At 42.6% G+C, this 22,639-nt stretch overlaps 1 gene segment (V, D, J or C); it reads left to right on the forward strand.

Moving 5' to 3' along the window:
- The first annotated feature begins 413 nt into the window (after positions 1-413).
- LOC122562492 (Ig kappa chain V region Mem5-like) lies at positions 414-5,412 on the forward strand. The segment is given in 3 exon segments: positions 414-480; positions 667-1,002; positions 4,530-5,412. Coding segments are annotated over 3 exon segments (714 nt in total).
- The last annotated feature ends 17,227 nt before the right edge of the window (positions 5,413-22,639 follow it).

A 22,639-nucleotide genomic window follows, 5' to 3' on the forward strand; every position in this document is an offset into this window, starting at 1 on the left:
GTAGAGAGATCGGTGAAGAAGGATAAGGGAGTGAGAAGCAGCGACAGAGGTAAATATAGATACAGAGAGAGACGGAGAGGGACTAACCAGCATTACAATACAGAGATATTGAGAGACAGACATGGAGAGAGACAGAGACAGGAAATAGGTTTGTCATTGGTAAAGGAGAGGTTTGTAACTGGAGACAGAAAATGAGACAGTAAATCGGTGTAAAATAGACTTAAATATAAATGGAGTGAGAGAGTGCAAGACTTGAAATGGAAACAAGGGAGAAGCGGAAGTGCAAGGGGCTTACGTGGCTCTCTCTGCTTGAAACTATTTACATACTGAAGAACAGCCAGTGAGAATCTTACAGGCTGCAGCTTTATAAAACAGAGTGCACTGAAGTGAGAGTTTATCAGGAACAAGGCACAGGGACAGGAGCACACACCATGATTTCAAACGTTCAGCAGATCTGGCCTCTGGCATTGTTCATCACAGGTACAAATGTCTTGCCTTCCACCTTGAATCATTAGATGCTCTCTATTTCACTACAATCCCACTAATTTGTGATTGAAGGGAAAATGTTGTAACCAGAGGAATGCTCAGTGACTCCAATAATCTCTGATTTGACAGAGGCTTTCTGTGGCAATTCTGACTTCACTGTATTTATATCTGACCCCTCAGGTATCAGCGGGGACATCATCATGAACCAGTCTCCCGCGGTGCTGTTTGTGCGACTGGGCCAGACCGCAACTATCAATTGTACAGCCAGTCAAGACGTTAACGACGACGTCAATTGGTACCAGCAGCGAGACGGTCAGAAACCCTCTCTTCTGATCAGCGATGCAAATTACCGATACACAGGCGTCCCTGAACGGTTCATCGGCAGTCAATTGGGAATCAGTTTTACTTTGACAATCAGCAACGTTCAGGAAGAGGATGTCGCTGACTATTACTGTATGCAAGATTATAGCGTGCCTCAAGCACTTTCATTTGGTAAAGGAACCAAGATCCAACTCAGTAAGTCAATCTCAATTCTCCGTTATTTAAAATCCTTTCAATACTGAAGCACAACTTCAAAAACACAAAAACAGAATTTCTGAATGTGTTATTCGGGAGCAGCAGTGAATAAATGGTTGATGAGGAGCATTGTGTCTAACAGAATGTCCAGCTCTCTTTCTTGCGTTCCATGCCCCCTTTAAGCAACAAAATCTAAATCAGTAAGTTTTACTCACAATGTGGAGGAGCTCTGTCTGCTAGCAGCCTGTGATCAAAATTCCTGCAGCATGGAGTGAAATCAGTGAGTTGTCTCCTGTAATTCTTAGTGTGACGGATCCAGGCAGAGTTCACTTTGAGCTCTGGCTCCCTGTGTGAGTCAGTAATTTCCCTAACTGCAACAGAAGCAGCGGAAACAGCAACAGTAGGAAAATCACAGTAAGGCATCGGCTCCCACATCCCCCTGCTTTAACTTTGCTCAAACACATAATCTTAAAACACACGGAGGCCATTCGGTCCATCTGTTTGAATCGTCTCTCTGACTGACCAATACACTGATTGTCATTTTCCTGCCGTTACCATGCAAATTGTTCCCTTCCAAGCAACATTCTCATTCCCTTCGCAAAGTTTCAATTGAAGCTGTCATGATGGAAATGTGAGGAATGCACTAATGTCGCATTCCTCACATTAACATCTGTCTGGAAATGTTTTTCCTCATCTCACGTTTGCTTCTTTTATGTCTTACTTGCAATCCATGGCCTCTGTATCAGTTTTCCAAAAGTGAGAATCCATTTTTTCTGGTTTACTCTTTTCACACCTCCCCGGATTTTGATTTCCACTGCCTCTTCTGTATTACGAATTGAATTGAAATGGTTAGAAGTGTTCGATATTTGGAGGTGGTCCATGAGACGTGATACTTTACTCTGGATTTCATTTGTCCTTTTCCGCTCTAATCCAAAACTTTGTGATATGGTGATCATTCATCCCTAAATGTCCTTTCACTGCCACTTAATCTTCTTGGGTCTGCTCATTCCAACGACCCAGATCCACCAGACCACATCACAGCGTCTCTTCCTCTGTGGCGTGGACGCTTTTCAAGGCATCACTACTTATTTCCCGAAATTCCTTTGTTTTCATACCTTTCCCAACAGTAAATACTGAGGCGAAATTTTTGCTTAGCAAAGCACTACCAACTATTTTAAATAAAAATTCCACAATTTCAAAGTGTGACACATTAGGAGGTGATCCATGGAGTATGTTCTATGATCATGATTTTAATCTGTTCTATTCCATGGTCACCTTAAAGTTTCTCGTGCAATGATCACTCTGCCCTACATGTCTCTCACTAACACTTGATGTCATTGACCCTCCTAGTTCCTGAAATGCAGGTCCAGCGGAGTGACCTTTCTCAATAGACACGAAACATACGTTTGGAGAAAGTCCACCTGCACAAATATCACAAATCTGGCCCTTCTATGCCATTTACATAGCGACTATCCTCGTCTATATTCGGAGAACTGAAGACCCCATAATAACGACTGTATCATGTTGCACATCTCTGTAACTTCCTTGTAGATTTCTTCCTTTCCATCCTTCACACAGACCTATGGACTGCACAAAGCAATCTGATTGCATCTGTTTTGTTTCTTAATTCAATTCAAATCGATTATGTCCTTCATGCTCTGGGACATCCTCTTTCTACAGCTCTGCACTGATCTCCTTAACTTGTGCCACCACCCCTCACACTTTTTCCCCTTTCCTACCTTTCGTGAACACGCTGTATTCGGGAGTATCTAATATTCGCTACTGCACTTCTTTGTTTCCAGTCTTTGTTCGAGCCCGAATATCAGATTTCTCTTTATAATCTGTGCCTGCAATTCCCCAGTCTTAGTTCCGACACTTCATGCAGTCCCATGCATGAATAGACTAACTGATTTAGACTTTATTACCCTCCATCAATCTGGCCTTTCCAAAGAAGTTACTTTCCTCGTTCTGCTGCTATCTATCCGTCTATCCTTTTTTTAAGCATTGGCATTCCTCTCGGATATAATCTTCTAGATCCCTTATATTCCCGCTAATTTCACATAAACCCTCTCCAACAACACTAGCAAATTAACCCACATGGATATCAGTCTAACTCATTTGCTATCTCCCCAGAGGCAGAGCCAGTGTTCCAAGAACCTAATGCCCTCGTCCTGGATAATCTTTCGAGAGCCACATTCACCCGTTGTATCCTCGACTTCCGATTAACATTGCCGTTGAGCACTGGGAGTTATCTGGAAATTCCAACTTTTGATTTCTTGATGCGAATACACTTCCAAACTATCTAAATTCTAACTGCAGGACCACATCTCTATTCTCCTTCTGTCACTGGGACAGACGTGGACCATGATTGCCTGCCTTATTGCTGCTCCCATTCTCGCCTGAGTTTGTTTTAGGGCCTCACAATGATTTGCTTCACCTTGTATCCAGGGAGTAAACACACCACTCTTGGTTCCCGTCTGATACTGCAGATATACCTATTGACTGCTTTCGCTCTCGAATCTTCTGTCACTATCGTCGTTTCGTCTTCCTTCGTCTCCCCCAGCTCTCCCCCATGGTGTCACTCGGTTGTTACTGCAATCCCCAGTTAAACGAGAGTCCTTATCACGTTTCCGAACTGCACACACGTGCTTCCTGTACCTATTCATTTTGAACTGTCTGCTGCTCTGCTATTCCCTGTCTCCCTGCTAACTCTGAGGCTGTAGAGTGGTCACATCTAGAAACTTGCTCTCCGTGGAACTCCCCGCCTCATGGACGCTCCTCACTGACAGCAGTTGCTATTCAGCTCTGAAATCCGAATTCCAACGGCTGTCAGTGACCACATTTCCAATTCATATTGTTCTCCAGTAGCTGGGAACCATCGTAAAGTTCCCACATGGAATAGTGTGCATAATGTCCACACATTGCTTATTTCTTGGCTGAGTTCTGACGAGAAACAGCTACAGTAGGGCTTTCTATTCAATGTTTTCAGTGTTCCAGCGTTGCCTAGGGTATTATAAGTTGTTTTCTTTGGGGGTCGCGTTCAGGTCGATATTTAAAAATCCCTTAAACAACATCACTAAAATTGCTCCATGACCTCATTGCTACTTGTGGGGTCTTGCAGTGTACAAACTAGCTGCCACTTGCTTACACTAAAACAGTGGCTGGTTTTGAAAGAAGTCTTTCACTGTCTGAAAATGTCTTTTGGAGAGCCAGAGGTGAGAAATACTCGATACTTGATCGTATGCATTGTATGATTCTCTGATTCTCTGATTCCAATAAACCTCCCATATACAGTCTGCCCTTCGGTGATAAATCAGTCTCTTCTTCATGTTGAACAATACTTCGAGGAAGTATTGAAGGTTGTGAGGGCAAAAAATGTACGCTGGGTGGGGTACTTCAGTGTCCTTTTGTTGTGTTTTATACATATTGGTTACAAACATTCAAACCAACAGTCTTGCAATTTACTGTTCGGAGAATTGAAATACCTTTCAAACACAGGCACTAAAATTGCTTCTTTTGTCTTGCAGGCCGTGAGAGGTCTCAGCCCAAGCTGATCCTGCTACCCCCCTCTCTGGAACAGGTCAAGGCCAAGAGTGCTGCCACTCTGATGTGCCTTGTCAATCATTTCTATCCCGCAGAGCTGAAAGTGCAGTGGAAGAAGAATGGTGCAATCATTTCGGACGGGGTTCAGACAAGCAACTACCTGCGAGCTTCAGACAGCACCTACAGCCTCAGCAGCCTGCTGATACTTTCTCGTTCCGATTGGGAGTCCAATGTTCGCTTCTCCTGTGACGTCACTCATGTGACCCTCTCCTCTCCCCTCAGCCGGAGCATCAGGAGATCAGAATGTGTGTAGAGTGTTCGAGACAGTTCACACAGAAGGCACAACTTTAAATAAAACAGGGCTGAGCTTACAGGACAAAGGCCATTGTCAGCATTGGGTTTTAACTCTCTTCCATCTCGGCACTGTCTCAGAGACACTTCTGAGTTTTAAGGGTTAAAAAAGTGCATTTGGGCAGTGTAGAGGAAGATTTACTTTGTATCTAACCTTATGCAGTCTCTGCCCTAGGAGTGTTAGTTGGGAACAGTGTCAACTTCTGATGCGAAGTAACGTTCCTCAAAGATGTTGATGTCTGTCAGCTGCAGAAAAAACGATGTGTACCTCTGTCGGCTCTGGCTTAGTCAATCAGACCTCCTTCCTGCTCAGCCACTAGTTCCAATTTAAGGTTTTGTCACTGTTTAAAGCGATAGGATTCTCATGTAATTAAGAAAATCTCCACCAGTGTTTGCCTCAAGCTCCGATATAGCTGTGAATTCGTGCAACTTGCTTTACCTCGGCTCTTATTTGAGCCTTTTCTCTGTCAATGTTAATCTTCAAAATGGAATAAATTCGAAGAAGTTTGAAGTTGATGTCTCTTAGGTGAAGTGTAATTTGAAGCATAGTGTGTGAACTGAAAAGCTCAGCCCTCAAGGGGTCATTACACAATAGTCTGATAGTAATTCCCCTTTTCACCAAACCAGCCATTCAGCAGAACAACATCCCAAGCCTCAACTGTTTGGAGCCATAACCACAGGGAACACTGCGCTGATCAACGTGACCAGCACGATCTTGCTACCCAGAATATCAATTGAACAGGGTTTGGGTAATAAATATTCCATAAGCTAGACTGAGGTTTTCTTTTCTCTTCGATTGTTTTCCCCGTGTGCTTTTGAGATCAGATTGGGTGTATTCAGTTCAGGGATTCTGGGAGTCACGGCTGGGAAGTACACTCAATGATCAACTGGTTACACTTTCTGCTGTGAAATTCTGTAGCGGTCAGGCCACCTCAGTGAGCATTGTTCAGCGAGTGGATTCCAAGGCATCCCATTGTCCTGATTGTTATGTCCTTCAATCCACCAATGGCTCCAGCAATGTCACTCACTGGCTCAATTATCAGTGAGACACAAGGGGGCTGAAACATTACCTGAACAGGCCCTCACACAGCGGGGAGGCTGCTGGTATCTCATAAACCCTTGGATTATGCCCCAATATTCCACCGTGGCTTTTTGATTCAAACAGGGCAACTGCAAACTGATTCCACTATCAGTGCATAAACCTGAGATGGGGCAAGTGTGATTCTTGATTCCAGTGTGAGGAAATGGGGGCTGTGTGTTAAACGTCCAGTTGGAATAGTTCGAGTACATAATAATAAAGAAATGAAATGGATGTCATAATGAAGGCAATGTTAGTGGGAATATTTCTATTATCTGTTCCAAAACTGACAGAATATACGCAATCTTCTGTGAGACCTGAAAGTTAAATTAGATTAGATTCGCTACAGTGTGGAAACAGGCCCTACGGCACAACAAGTCCACACATTTGTCTCTGATTAATGCACCCAACACCATGCAAAACGAAGCATGGCCAATTCACCTGACCTGCACTTCTTTGGACTGTGGGAGGAAACCAGAACACCCAGTGTAACCCATGCAGGTTGTGCAAACTCCACACAGACAGCTGCCTGAGGCAGAAATTGAACTTCAGTCCCTGACATGGTAAGGCAACAGTGCTAACCATTGCACAAAGTGCACTGCATTGCATCTCAGAAAGCACCTCATTTACACTCACTATTTCGTCAAATGTCCCTGAAGTAGTGAAATGTTCTCTGCCTCAGTGATTCCCTGTAACAGGGTTTTTAAAAGACCTGTAGGAATGGGAGTGTTGATTCTCAAAGAGAAAACCAATGGAAGGATGCTGAGGAGACAGTGGGAAACGGTAGGACACAGAGAATGACACGAGAAGCACATCAATGTTGTTGCTGCCTCCTTTTTTTAAAAAACTGGCAGTACTTGGTTATTGCTGACAATTTTCTCTTTCGTATTCGTTCCACTTGCCTTTCTTGCTTTGCTTCTTCTGAATTGAGTCGGTGGGTACTTCCATCAAAACCCAAATTCCTCACACTAATCTTGGCCCCTGAATAGGTTAGACAAAGAAGACTGGATTTCAAGAAACATCACAGGTATTTCAAGATTTGCTTCATTGATGTCAAACCTTTGAACCCATGAAACCTGAAAAGGATAACGTCACTACTGTCATATTTGCTGGTTGTGAATGTAAAGTCTGCCACAGGCTGAAAGAAGGAAGTTCTTGACTGAGAAATGGGTGAGCTAAACCCAGATCCAGAGCAATAGCAAAACAGAACCGAGTGATATAATTCAGAAACAGTATAAACACAAGGCAACGTATATGCGGCAACCAGCACAGAGTGCAACTGGCACAGTGTGGAATGCTGGGAAATTTGGTCAGTGTTTGATGATGAGGAACTGTGGGAGGGTGATCTCCATTTGCTTTTCCAAACTGATTTGGAGCTGTCAATTCAGCTGCTGGAAGCCCACTTGTGCACGTGGTTTGTAAAATTTGCAAAATGATTAAAAAAAAGGGAGTCTGGAAAGCAGATCATCTAGGAGTTGTTCAGTATGAGGGACTGTAAATAGACTGCTTCAGGACACGTCCATTAGTGAAAGTCAATAAATGCAAAGGATGAAGACTTCAAACCAGATATTGAAGACAATTACTGATATAACGAAGAAATGGATATGATTCATTTGTGTTTGGGATCTGTACCCCCTTTTAAAATTGAAATGATTCAGGATTAATACATCTGTAATGAATGTATAAAAACTACAGCAACTGTCACTCAGGAGGTTTGGTTTACAGGCTGAGTTGAGAAAAATTGTGACACATCAGCGAGGGGTGGGGATACCTGAAAGAAGAAAGTTATCAGCCTCAGGGTTGGGCAGTCTAATTTCATGTAAAGAAGAAGCAGGAGTCTATGACTATGAGGGAGGAAGATAAGCGTTTGGAGAGTTCTGTAGAACAGGAAAACCTCTCACTCTTCTTAATTGCAGTGAGACCAAAGCCACCTTTTCAATTTTTCCTCATCACACAAAACAAATATTGCGGGGATCATTCGAATACAACTCCTCTGAAACATCACCAAAGGATTTGTATTCTTTGTTCAGGGGCGGCACAGTGGCACAATGGTTAACACCAAAGCCTCACAGCTCCAGGAACCTGGGTTCAATTCCCACCTCGGGCAACTGTGTGGAGTTTGCATATTGTCCCCGCGTCTCCTTGGGTTTTCTCCAGGTGCTCCGGTTTCATCCCAAAGTCCAAAGATGTGCAGGTTAGATGAATTGGTCATGCTAAATTGCCCATAGTGGTAGGTTCATCTGTCCGGGGGAAATGTAAGGAAATGAGTCTGGGTGGGTTCCTCTTCGGAGGGTCGGTGTGGACTTGTTGGTCGAAGGGCCTGTTTACATACTGTAGGTAATCTAATAAGGCAATCAAGATTGCAGCCCGTATTCGAGATGTGGTTTTACTAATGTCCAGGAATAACTGAAACATCGCATTCTTCATTTCAGATCCCTAATCATGCCTATTTTACTTTTACATATCTTTTATATGTCCATCAGTAATTCTCCTAGAGAATGAGGCGCAAAGCTGCATTATTGGACTGCTGCAGACCACATCCTGTAAGTGGAATCATAATGCACTGAGGAAGTGACTTCCTGAATTAAGACATGATGACAGTGTAGGAACGGTAGTATACTTCCATGGCAAACTATTGAATGGCTTGCAGGAAAACGTGAAGGTGGTGATGCTCTCATCTAACTGCTGCCCTTGTCCTAATTGATTGAAGTAGTAATGAGTTTGGAAGTTGTTGTTTCAGGATTTTTGTCGAATGTTTGTAATGCATCCTGTCCACACTAAACACAGCTGTTAATGAAGGCGTGTGTGGATAGTGTGGATATTTGCAAATGTGATGTCAATCAAACGTGCTGAAATGTGATAAGAAAGTTCTAAACAAACTAAAATAACATAAAATAGACTAAATTAAACTAAAATAAAATGTTGCTGCCTTTGTAACAGAATTATCCAAAACATTAACTCATCCCCTCCCAACAGAGGTTGCACTCTTTGCATTTCTCCAGCATCGGGCTTTTATTTCAGATTCGTAGTAATTTGCTTTGGAATCTATTTTAATGCGATTGGTTATAATAAAAGGTTTCACCAGCACCCTCGGGAGATTCTCACTGAGACGATTACAAAGCCTTATATTTCGATGGACCTGAGAGTTCGGTGTTTTAAGCAATCATTCAGCAAGAGGCATCTCCACCTTTGCCTGCCTCAGGGTGATGCTCCAGTGATTGCAGTGGTGCTTGTAATCTCCAAATTCAGATTAGGATTTTAAAACTGAAGCCTTCCTTTGGCAGACAAGTCCATCATTTGTTCTCCCTTTCTAATTATCCTGGAACTGAAAGGCTTTATAGGCTTTTGCAAATGTCAGTCATATTGCTAAAGGGCTCAAGTCTACAGTAGGCATTCAATCATAAGGGGCCTTGCCTAATGAACCTAAGTCGGACAAATACAACCTCTTCAGGATTCGAATTTCATGTCCCAACAATAGGCCCATCATCCTGTATATCTTGACATTGCAAGTGCATATTTAAATACTTCTTCAATGTTTGTTCTGCCTCCACCAGTATAAAGACAGTGAGTCCCATATTGCCACCACCCTCTCTGTGAAAATGTATTTACTCAGATCCTCTCTTAACCTTCGGTCCTTTATCTTACATCAATACCTCTGGTCCATGAATATGAAGTAACCCATGTCACATCATCACATGGACTGCCTTTGACTGCAGTGTCTCATGCAGTGGCAGGCCCCAGAATCTCAGAGTCCCTGTCAGTCAAATTTTTTCATGTGTGTGTCAGCGAATACTTTCCCTGTTATGTTCTTGTTAAGATTTCAGCTTTCCTTTTAAAAAAGCAATTTGGATTTTTTCATGGCACTGAATCTCCAGCACACCCCGATCTCTGTTGTTGCGCTCGCTTGTGGGGTCGATTTTTGCCATTTCATTCTCTTGTTTCAGTTCTTTACATTTAAATCTAGTATGCGATATGTACTTGAAATCACAGTAGTGAAGCTACTAGCACTTCAATAAAAGGAATGTCGATGTTTGCAGTAAGCCTGGACAAAGCTTTTATAAGAATGTTGTCAATGTGTCGAAATTACTGCAACCGGTAGTCAAGATGGATAGAGACACTTTCCCTAGGACAGAGGAGAAGAAGCGGTGATGTGATTGAAGTGTCCAAAATAATCATGGTCTTGGATAGAGACTTGTCACCTTCAACGCAGGACGCATCTACCAGGAGACAAAGAGTGAAAACAATTGCTGGAAGGAAGATAGGGGACATGAGGCATAGCCCTTTCATTCAGAAGTGATGGTACATTTGGAATTCACTTCTCATTTTGAGTGGTTGCTTGAGGTAGCAACGCTCAACACATTTAATGGAAAACTAGGTCTTCACCTCAAGTGAAGCAACTTTCAAACCTCGGGGCCTGTTGGTGGAAAGTGGCATCGGAACACATGACTTTTTTATTTATTTTATTTAACCTCATTAACTTTCCTGCAGCTCTAAGAGATTGTCGAAAGCTGAGAAGTACTAAATTGTATTTACTTGTTGGTTTGTACGTTTCCGCCAATTGTAATGTTTATTAGAAAATGTTGGAGTGTTACGATGAATTACTAATGACTACTTTACAATTGTTCACTGAAGAAATATCGGTAGATTTATAATTTTTTATAATACATAAGGTAATTTTTCATGGGGAGAAATTATTTTTACAACATTAGAGCATTACAGCGCAGTACAGGCCCTTCGGCCCTGAATGCTTCACTCGCTTTGAAACCAATCTGAAGCCAATCTAAACTACAGTATGTCATTCTCGTTCATATGCCTCACCAAAGACCATTCAAATGTATTAAACTTGACGAGTCTACCACAGTTGCACGCAGTGTGTTCCACCCCCTCCCCGACTACACTCTGAGTAAAGAAATAAACTCTGACATCTACCCTGTAATTATTACCTCTCAATTTGAAGCTATGTCTCCTCGTGCTAACTATCACCAAACAACGAAAAAGGCTCTCACATGCCAACCTACATAACCCTCTGATTATCTGATATGTCTCAATTAAGTCATCTCTCAACCTTCTTCTCTTGGACGAAAACAGCCTCAAATCCCTCAGCCTTTGTTCCTTCGTCCTTCCCGCCATTCCAGTTCATATCCTAGTAAATCTCCTCTGAACCCTTTCCAAACCTTCCACATCCTTCCGATAATGCGGTGACCAAAACGGTACATGATACTCAAAGTGTGGCCGTACCAGAGTTTCGCTCAGCTGCAGCACGGTCTCATTTTTCTGAAACTCAGTCCCTCCATTAATGAAAGCTCACATACTGTACGCCGTCTTAACGACTCTGTCAACCTGCGTGGCAACACCCAACGATCTCTGCACCTGGATATGGAAATCTCTGCTCTTCTTCATTCCCAAGAATCTTATGATCATCCCAGTACTCTGCACTCCTGTTGCTCCTCCCAAAGTGAATCACCTCACATTTTTTCAGCATTAAACTCATTTTGCAACCTCTCAGCCCAGCTCTGCAGCTTACCTATGCCCATCTGTAATTCACTCCATCATTTGTCACTATCCACAATTCTACTGATCTTACTATCATCCACAAATCTACAAACCCAAACTTCTGAGCTCTCGTCCAGGTCATTTACAAAAATGAAAAACTACAGTGGACTGAAAACAGACCCTTGTGGTACACCTGTATTTACTGATGACCAGGTTGAATATTTCCCATCAACCTTCACTCACTGTCTTCTTTCAGCGAGTCAATTTCTGATCCAAACCAAGAAATTACCCTGCATCCCGTGACTCCATATTTTGTGCAATAGCCTGCAGGGGGGAACTTTGTAGAACGTCTTACTGAAAGCTGTACATAGCCCATCAATCGCTTGACTATCAATTTGGTCACCTTCTCAAACTGAGGGACTAAATTTGGTCATTAGGTTAATATTGCTTAACTTGTTTTTTTTAAACTCTCATCACAAAATAAAGTTTTTTTTAAAAGAAAAGACAAACGTTGTCTTGTACAGTCTGTGAACTGCTATGCATTCAGATGATCAGTTTTAGCTTAGCTACCTATTAGATGATCAGAACACAATCCAGACTAAAAGAGACTAGATTTTATTATAATACATTTTATTATACAAAGATTGGAGAAGCCGAGTTCAGTAATTACCACAGTGAAGTGGCTGTTTTTGTCTGCAGTGTCGTTTATTCATAAATTATCAACAAGGATATTACAAACATATTTGAGTCAGCCAATATAGAGAATGAAACAAAAATTAGATATCAGTCAATGCACAAGCAAAATTTTAACATTTGTTAAACATGACGAGGATTTGTTGACTTTCCAAACCAAGGTATGAGACGCTCATTGAATTCATAGTTCTTCAGTTTATCCAGGCAAGCAGAGCTTAGAATGTGGCTTGTGACTTTAAAGATGAAACAAAACTTTCTCTGTTCCGTTACCATTATCCATCGAAGAATTACATTCTCTGAAGTGCCACAACTCATTTTCTTGTAATACAGTGACCAAAGGGCTGTGGGTAACCCTAAATGGAGGACGGTATAACATTGTGGATGTAAGAGCTGCCCGCTTTTTGAAGTCTTTTAGATATTGTAGCTAATGTCCTGGATTGCCGAGTAAAGTAGGTGTTATTGTTTATGCTGTTGCCTTGTTATGGATCCTCACGATAAAAATTGGAATAATTGCACTTTACGAAGGAGGGAGAGACACAATAGTAGAACTCAGTTGGTCAGATAGAGAAAGAAATGTATACTGGTGTCTGACGATGCAATTAATCTGCACAGCTACTGTTTTTGCATTTTGATTACAAATATTTATGGGCATCGGAGTGCACGGAAGAAAATGACCAACTAGCAAAGATCACAGATATCATTGAAGAAGCCTGTATGGGAGAACTGACAGCACTGGAGCCGATATGTGCATGAAATTTCAGATTAAACTTGCTGACTTCTTTTGTTGTAAATCCCCCGTAGTGAGGAGGGGGGTTTTCTTTTGCTGGATGCTTATTGAGATATGTCACTTTATTAAAAATTAAAAATAAAAGTTACAGACACTGAGTTAGCCTGGGGTAGTGATTTTAAAGCAACAATACTCTGCCATTTTCCGTGTTTAAAGATTGGTAAGGTGTAACTATGACCATTGGTCGAGTGATGAACTCTTCCTGTCGAATGTGGGAGATTAGAGAGAGTTTCCAAATTACTGATGATTATGTCTGCAATAAGTATGTTCGGCTGCGAATCATGCCAGATTGCATGGATCAGTTGGAACACCACTTCGAGGCAATGAGGAATTCACACGAATGAAATGATGTGATGGATAATGATGGGTGGCGCGGGAAAGAGCATGCAGTGGACCCAGGGAGATAGTGAGGAAAATAAAATCAGTCTGAGATTGGAACAGTTGAAAAATGAAGCAAGTCAAATAGGCCGGGCAGGGTGGAATAATGCAAATAGGGTGGTCATATTAAATTGTGTTTTTTATTCCACACAAGGAAGCAAACTGGGAATGCGGATCAACAAAAGACATAGTTAGGAACATGGGACTTGGATATCATAACAACTACAAAGACGTATTTCAGGCATAGACAGGACTGGTAGTTTCATGCTGCAGGTAACAAGTGCTATAGTAACGAAATAAAGGGGAACAGGAGAAGAGGTTGCGTTGCGTTCTTGATAAGGGATAACGTATTGGCTGTACATAGGGACGATATTCCTGTTCATGCATTCAGGAAAGATATTTGGGTGGAACTCAAAGTTAGTGGGCGGCACGGTGGCACAGTGGTTAGCACTGCTGCCTTACAGCGCCAGAGACCCGGGTTCAATTCCCGCCTCAGGCGACTGACTGTGTGGAGTTTGCACATTGTCCCCGTGTCTGCGTGGGTTTCCTCCGGCGCTCCGGTTTCCTCCCACAGTCCAAAGATGTGCAAGTCAGGTGAATTGGCTATGCTAAATTGCCCGTAGTGTTTGGTAACGGGTAAATGTTGGGGTATGGGTGGGATACGCTTCGTCGGGTCGGTGTGGACTTAATATGACCACCCTATTGGGCCGAAGGGCCTGTTTCCACACTGTAATGTAATCTAAAAAATCTAATCTTAAGAAATGGGACGATCACTTTATTGGGATTGTGCCACAGACACGCCAATAGTCATTGGATTATTGAGAAACGCATTTGGAAGAGTTATTTGTGAGAATAATAGAATAGCAATTGTCGGGGTCTTTAACTTTTCAAACATGGCCTGAGATTGCCATTGCGTTGAGGGTTTAGATGGAGAGTAATTTGTGAAGTGTGTACAAGAAAAATATCTGATTCAGTGTTTGGATGAACCGACTGGAGAAGGCGCAAAACTTGACCATCTTCTTGCAAAATAAAGTAAGGCAATTGACTGTGTTTTAGGTGGGGTAGCGCTTGGAGCCAGAGACTAGAAATTTGTTAATTTAAAATAGTGATGCAAAGGGATAGACCGGATCGAGTAATTAAATTCTAAATTGGAAAAAAAGGCATTTTTGACGGTATTTGGCAAGAACTTTCAGATGTTGATTAGGGGTGGATGTTCTCAGGCAAAATGATAGGCTGAAAATGGAAGCCTTCACAAATGAAGTAACGAGAGTCTAGAAAGTTAGGGTGAAAGCCAACGCTAATAAGTATAGCTTTCGGTTAAAGAAATGAAGGAAGCGTACATCAGGTAGAGACAATTGAGTTTGAGGGAATCCTTAGAAGATTATAAAGGCAGTGGAACATACTTAAGTGGGAAATCAGGGGGGCAAAAGGGGAAATGAGATCGCTTTGTCAAATAAAGCTAAGGAGAATTCAAAGGAATGCCATAAATGCATTAAGGACAAAAGTGTAACTAGGGAGAGAATATGGCCCCGCAAAGATCTACAAGGCAGCTTATAAGTGAAACTGAGAATTTGGGGAGATGGTAAACAGGTATTTTGCATCAGCATTTACTGTGGAGAAAGAAATGAAACATATAGTATATCGGGACATTGATGGTGACATATTGAAAAGTGAACACAGTATAGAGGAGGAGGTACTAGATGTCACAAAACGCAAAAGAAGGATAAATTCCTAGGACCTTATTCAGTATACCCTCGAACTCTTTGGCAAGCTAGGGAAGTGATGTGACCACTCTACAGCCTCAGAGTTAGCAGGGAGACAGGGAATAGCAGAGCAGCAGACAGTTCAAAATGAATAGGTAGTTAGTACAGGAAGAACGTGTGTGCAGTTCGGAAACCTGATAAGGACTCTCGTTTAACTGGGGATTGCAGTAACAACCGAGTGACACCATGGGGGAGAGCTGGGGGAGACGAAGGAAGATGAAACGACGATAGTGACAGAAGATTCGAGAGCGAAAGCAGTCAATAGGTATTTCTGCAGTATCAGATGGGAACTAAGAGTGGTGTGTTTTCTCCCTGGATACAAGGTGAAGCCAGTCATTGAGAGGCCCTAAAACAACATAAAGCGAGAATGGGAGCAGCAATAAGGCAAGCAATCATGGTCCACATCTGTCCCAGTGACAGAAGGAGAATAGAGATGTGGTCCTGCAGTTAGAATTTAGATAGTTTGGAAGTGTATTCGCATCAAGTAATCAAAAGTTGGAATTTCCAGATAACTCCCAGTGCTCAACGGCAATGTTAATCGGAAGTCGAGGATACAACGGGTGAATGTGGCTCTAGAAAGATTATCCAGGACGAGGGCATTAGGTTCTTGGAACACTGGCTCTGCCTCTGGGGAGATAGCAAATGGGTTAGACCAGGCTGGTTGCTCATGAACAGAGTAAGGACTGATATCCATGTGGGTTGTTTTGCTAGTGTTGTTGGAGAGGGTTTATGTGAAATTAGCGGGAATATATGGGATCTCGAAGATTATAACCGAGAGGAATGCCAATGCTTAAAAAAAGGATAGACGGATAGATAGCAGCAGAACGAGGAAAGTAACTTCTTTGGAAAGGCCAGATTGATGGAGGGTAATAAAGTCTAAATGAGTTAGTCTATTCATGTATGGGACTGCATGAAGTGTCGGAACTAAGACTGGGGAATTGCAGGCACAGATTATAAAGAGAAATCTGATATTCGGGCTCTAACAAAGACTGGGAACAAAGAAGTGCAGTAGCGAATATTAGATACTCCCGAATACAGCGTGTTCACGAAAGGTAGGAAAGGGGAAAAAGTGTGAGGAGTGGTGGCACAAGTTAAGGAGATCAGTGTCGAGCTGTAGAAAGAGGATGTCCCAGAGCATGAAGGACATAATCGATTTGAATTGAATTAAGAAACAAAACAGATGCAATCAGATTGCTTTGTGCAGTCCATAGGTCTGTGTGAAGGATGGAAAGGAAGAAATCTACAAGGAAGTTACAGAGATGTGCAACATGATACAGTCGTTATTATGGGGTCTTTAGTTCTCCGAATATAGACGAGGATAGTCGCTATGTAAATGGCATTGAAGGGCCAGATTTGTGATATTTGTGCAGGTTGACTTTCTCCAACCGTGTGTTTCGTGTCTATTGAGAAAGGATGCTCCGCTGGACCTGCATCAAGTGTTAGTGAGAGACATGTAGGGCAGAGTGATTATTGCACGAGAAACTTTAAGGTGACCATGGAATAGAACAGATTAAAGTCATGATCATAGAACGTACTCCATGTGTCACACTTTGAAATTGTGGAATTTTTATTTAAAATAGTTGGTAGTGCTTTACTAAGCAAATATTTCGCCTCAGTATTTACTGTTGAGAAAGGTACGAAAACAAACGAATTTTGGGAAATAAGTAGTGATGCCTTGAAAAGCGTCCACGCCACAGAGGAAGAGACGCTGTGATGTGGTCTGGTGGATCTGGGTCGTTGGAATGAGCAGTCCCAAGTAGATTAAGTGGCAGTGAAAGGACATTTAGGGATCAATGATCATCATATCACAAGGTTTTGGATTCGAGCGGAAAAGGACAAATGAAATCCAGAGTAAAGTATCACGTCTTATGGACCACCTCCAAATATCGAACACTTCTAACCTTTTCAATTCAATTCGTAATACAGAAGAGGCAGTGGAAATCAAAATCAGGGGCGGTGTGAAAAGAGTAAACCAGAAAAAATGGTTTCTCTCTTACGTATGGGATACAGAGGCCATGGATACCACTTCTTCAGGAATGGCTTATGCCCGAAACGTCGATTGTCCTGTTCCTTGGATGCTGCCTGACCTGCTGCGCTTTTCCAGCAACACATTTTCAGCTCTGATCTCCAGCATCTGCAGCCCTCAATTTCTCTGCAAGAAAATATAGTCCAACTTGCATTGCACTCGATAATGGAGACGAGTAAACATGGAGCTCCTTCCCAAAGGACCCGCTAACAGAGTTAATCAGTCAACATGTTTGATGCTGTAAAAGCACAGGCAGTCAAGCAGCATCGGATGAGCAGGTCAGGCGCAGTTTCCAGATGAAGAGCTTATGCCTGAAACGTCAACTGTCATGCTCCTCGGGTGCTGGCAGACCTGTTGTGCATTTCCAGCATCATGCTCATTGAATCCACTTCCCAAAGGAGTCAGGTTATCTCCAAATGAATGAATAAGATGCCGCTTTTGAGGTCGTCTTAAGGACAGCCTCGTGTTGTGCACCAGGTAATTGCATATCAAGCTTGAAAGAGGAGATTTGCTGGGTAATGGTTAGAGAGAGGGGAATAGTGGAACTAAATGTGTGAATCACAGACACGTTGGGTTGAACGGCCTCGTCCTATGCCATAAGATTCCGGGGAGTTCCGACGGTTCACATTATTCTCTCCTGTCAGTAACAAACTCCAGCTGGTCTGAGGTCCTCCTTTCACTTCCTCTATCGGTGAAGCTAAACCGGGAGATATGTCAGACTTTGCAGTTATTTTTACACTGGGGCTTTCTGCTGTGGTCAGAATCTCTAATAATAAGTGCCTTGTAAGTGAAAGGCACAGCAGCTAACAGCTGTCAGGACTTTGTAGCAAGGTAGACCAGGACACACTTTTGCAAGATTAAAGCTATCTTCTTCAACTTCGTGTCCACCTACATCCGTCTCCCAGAGCCCTTTCTCCTGCTTAAACAGATTCTTGAAAACTTGGCTTCATCTTGGAATTTTACTTGAGCCCCCAGTCCTCCACATCACAATGCTCTGCCACTGAAAACCTCAGCCATATCTTTGTGGATCCTGTCATGACCGTTCCTTCGCTGAAGTCATTTGGAAATAGTCTGAAATGCTGAGGATCCAGCTCAGATCCCTGAGGACACCACTATTCGTATGTTGCTTGTTGGGGACACATAATTTCCCTCGTCTCTGTCGCCTGTCGCCAAACTAGGAGCTGATCTGCACCATTCAGCCCTTTGCGCTTGCTCCGTTATTCAATATGATCATGGCTGATCATCAAACTCAATCCCCTGTTCATGCTTACTCACCATTAACTGCATCTAATCCCTGTTAGAACATTCAATATTTCTGGCTCTTCTGCTTTCTATGATTGCGACTTCCACAGATTTCTATTCTCCGAGTGAAGATTAGATTAGAGTAGATTATCTACAATGTGGAAACAGGCCGATCGGCCCAACCAAGCCCACACCGACCCGCCGAAGCACAACCCACCCAGGCCCATTCCCCTACATTTACCCAACACTACGGGCAATTTAGCATGGACAATTCACCTAACCTGCACATTTTTGGACTGTGGGAGGAAACCGTAGCAAACAGCGGTAACCCACGCAGACACGGGCAAAATGTGCAAACTCCACAGAGTCAGTCGCCTGAGGCGGGAATTGAACCCGGGTCTCTGGCGCTGTGAGGTAGCAGTGCTAACCACAGTGCCAGAGACCCGGGTTCATTTCTCCCCTTCTCATTCTTAAATATTCTTTGCAGAACATTATACAGTAAAGCCTGGTTTTGGACTCTCCAGTCGTCAGAAATATCCTTCCTATATTCATCCTACTTTGACCTCTTAGGGTTTTGAAAGTTTCAAAATTCAAACTTCAATCTTCTGAACTCCAGTGAATATTGTATATTCATAACCGACCCAGTTTTTCATCAGATATAAGTCCTCTCATCCCAGGAAACAGTTTGATTTGTGCCCTTCCTGCACAGCCAGAACGTCTTTCCTCAGATAAGGAAATCAAAACTGCTCACAATAGTGCGACGAAATTACACCATTAGAAGAGTCCCTTCGGACAATTGATTCAATGCCAGTCAACCTAAGCCTACACTAGCCCCACTTGCAATATAGGGCGCATAGATTTAAATGCTATGATATTTTAAGTATTTATCCAAGTACGTTTTGAATGTTATGAGGTTTCCCATCTCCATCTCCAGCTCAAGCAGAACATTCTAGATTCCCTACACCCTGTGGGTAAAACCTGCTCCTCAACTCCCCTCTAAACCTTTTGTTTTTCCGACTGAATGCCTACCAACTTGGTATTGACCTTTTGACAAACAAGAACAAGCTGTTTTGTATTCATTTATCCCATGTCTCTTATAAACTTATACCCAACTCTGTTTAATCATGAATTCAAGTATTTTCCTCCAATAACACCGTTAGGCTGAACGGCCGGAATCTTGCCATTTTCTCTCTCACGACCTTTTTCAATTCTGAGATCTTATGAGCAAACCTGCAATTATGAAGGAACATTACCTGAAAACAGAGAACCGTGATAGATGAACACCATTATTCCAACAATTTATGTACCACCTTCTGGAATATTTTGGGATGTACATTATTTGTCTGGTGAATTTATTAAACTTTAATTCCATCAATTTCCCAAAAACCATTTGCCTCACAATAATGGGAAGATAGAGAAGTGATTGCTGGGCCTTTTGCTGAGATATTTGTATAATTGATAGTCAGAGGTTAATAACTTGGAAAGAAAGCAAACGTACTTTTTCCATATTTTGAGATGACACAAAAAAGGGACCATCTCCAGAACTCTGTGGTCCATGCTTTCTTCACTCCCAACACACCCGTACAGCCCCATGGAATCAACCCTCGCAACTTCCCTCCTCCTTCATCAGTATCCAAGGACCCAAACATCCAATCTAGGTGAAACAACAATTTATCTGCAATTCTCGCAATCTAGTCTATTGCATTCACTGCTCACAGTGTGGCATCCTCTAAATTTGAGAAATGACGTGTAGACTGAGTGATCGCTTTACAAAACGTCTACACTGCCCACAAAAATAGCCCTGACTTTTCAGTTGCCTGCCACTTTAACGCACCACCCTATTCACTTATCAATATTTCTGTCACAGGCTTTTTGCAATGTTCCAATGAATATCAGTGCGTGCTTGAAGAACACCTCATTTTCCCCTTGGGGTCTTAAAGCCCTCCTGACTCAATGTTGTGTTCAATAATTTTCGGCCTGATTTCTCCCAAGTCCTAGCGCTCAGCCCCACAGTTCAAGCCTTATCATCACATAGTCTGAAATACAAAGACACTAAACGTCTCCATTACTAGTTTTTCACTCGACTAACCAAATCATTATCCACTGCTTTATATAATCAACTGTACTTTGACCTTTTTGGTCCCTCTTTCCAAATATTGATTGCACCTTACCGCACCCACTCACCCTATCTTCTGCACACAAACTAGCATTTTCAGAGCTATCATCAGTCCTGAGGAGGGTTCACCGAACACAAAACGTCAACGCTGATTTCTCTTCAAAGATATTTCTAGACGTTTTGAGCCTTTCCAGCAACGTTTATTTATTTCTGTATGAGTCCAAAACAGCGAACATTTGTAATGAGGAGCTCAATACAGTTCTTCAATCTGACGGGATCAAAGCGTATTGGTAGAAAGCGGGACCAGGGGACTGAATTGAATGACCAGCCATGTTCGTCATAAAATACAGAGCAGGGCTAAATCCCGATGCTTGCTCCTTTTTTTCTATGTTTCTCTGTTTGAGAGACTCCTTCAACATGGAAACATATGCAAGAAACGAAGAGTAATTGCTTTGGTCCAGGAGATATACTGTGTGAATAGTCGTGTCACCATGAATCTGTTCTGGAATCTAAGCTTTTCATGATATTTCTCAATGACTTGGATGAAAGAATAGAACACCATGCATCCAAGGTTGCTGAGCATGCTGGATGACACAGTTTGGAGGACGTTACAGAGATATGGAGGTTCAGGACAAGCACGGGTTTGATTACATGGTGGGCGACACGGTGGCTCTGTGGTTAACACTGCTCCACACAGCGCCAATGACCTGAGATCGAATCCTGCCTTGGGTGATTGTGTGGAGTTTGCACATTCTCCCTGTGTCTCCGTGAGTTTCCTCCGGGTGCTCCGGTTTCATCACACATTCCGAACGATTTGCAGGTCAGGTGAATTGGCCATGCTAAATTCCCCATAGGGTTCGGTGCATTAGGCACGAGTAAATGAAGAAAAATAAGGCTTAGTGGGTGACTATTCGAAGGTTCGGTGTGGACTTGTTGAGGCGAAGGGCAATTTGCCACACTGTAGGGAAACTTATCAAACAATGATGAGAATTTGAAAATCTAGTTGCTGCTGAATTGTGAGCCAATGAGCAGAGTAAGCACAGGGGCGGGATCGGGGAATGGGACTTGGTGTGAGTTCAAACTTCCCATTACATTTCTCAGTGAGATCTTGGATCCACAGTATTGACTGCTCTTAGCTACTATAACTTTCATTGATTTGACGATTATTAATAGAGATTCTGACCAGAACACATAGCCCCAGTGTAAAAAACAAAACTAACTGCAAATTCTGACAGATCGTAAGGTTGAAACGTCACCAATAGTGGAAATGAAGGGAGGAGCATCGAGCAGCTGAGTCGTTTCTTACTGAGATAGGAGAAAACTGAGAATGGCTTTCACTCTCTGCATCTGACAGCACTAGAGGAGGCAATTCCGTGCTATTGTGACTCTTCCTTATTTTTTGCAGAAACATCACAGTGATGGGAAAAGTGTCAGTCACTCTCTTAAAAACACTCGCACCTGCACTCAGAGATCAGAAAATTATTCCAATGGCAGCAGCTCTATCTTTAAGCTGTGAAGTATGCAAAGACAGTTCTCTCGTTCTGTTTTTTTACTGGCGAGATAGACGAGGAGGGTTCGTAGCACAGTGTTGCATAGAGTCGCAAGGGCATCACTCTGCGTGCCCCCACCATTTGTTATGAAACTCATGGCGTCTCATTGCAGCTGGTCAAACATGAGGAAGGAAACATCCTGCTGATCTCCACATAGCACCGCCGTCGCCTGCAGACTCACCAGAACAATAAATCCTCCTCTATGTGGGAGGGAGCACTGAGGATGAGATGGATGTTGGATATACTCTCCTGCATGGACTTCAAATTGATCATCAAGAGTTATTCAGGAGCATTACTCGGCGCACAGTTGCCCATTTCCACCTGATTCAGATGAAAGACTCGAACTTAGCAGAGAGTGAGGGAACCAACACACGCGACAATCATACCCACACCCATTCTGACCAATCTACCAGCGGAAGGTGCATATATCCGTGACAGTTTCAGTAAAATGATCAGCGCAGAGTCCAGATCGAGACAAAATACAATTCAATACTGAGTATATCTGATGTTTTGTTTTCAACATATCTGCGATGGGAGGAAAAATTGTTTTTAAGAGCAATTGGCAATGACTTGGAAATTAGTGTTATTCAGGTAAGGAAAGTGGAGAAGATTAATTA

This window comes from Chiloscyllium plagiosum, unplaced genomic scaffold (genome assembly GCF_037043375.1).
Source record: "Chiloscyllium plagiosum isolate Xiang-an unplaced genomic scaffold, Cpla_swu_hap1 HiC_scaffold_20, whole genome shotgun sequence".
In the NCBI taxonomy this organism is placed as follows: Eukaryota; Metazoa; Chordata; class Chondrichthyes; order Orectolobiformes; family Hemiscylliidae; genus Chiloscyllium; species Chiloscyllium plagiosum.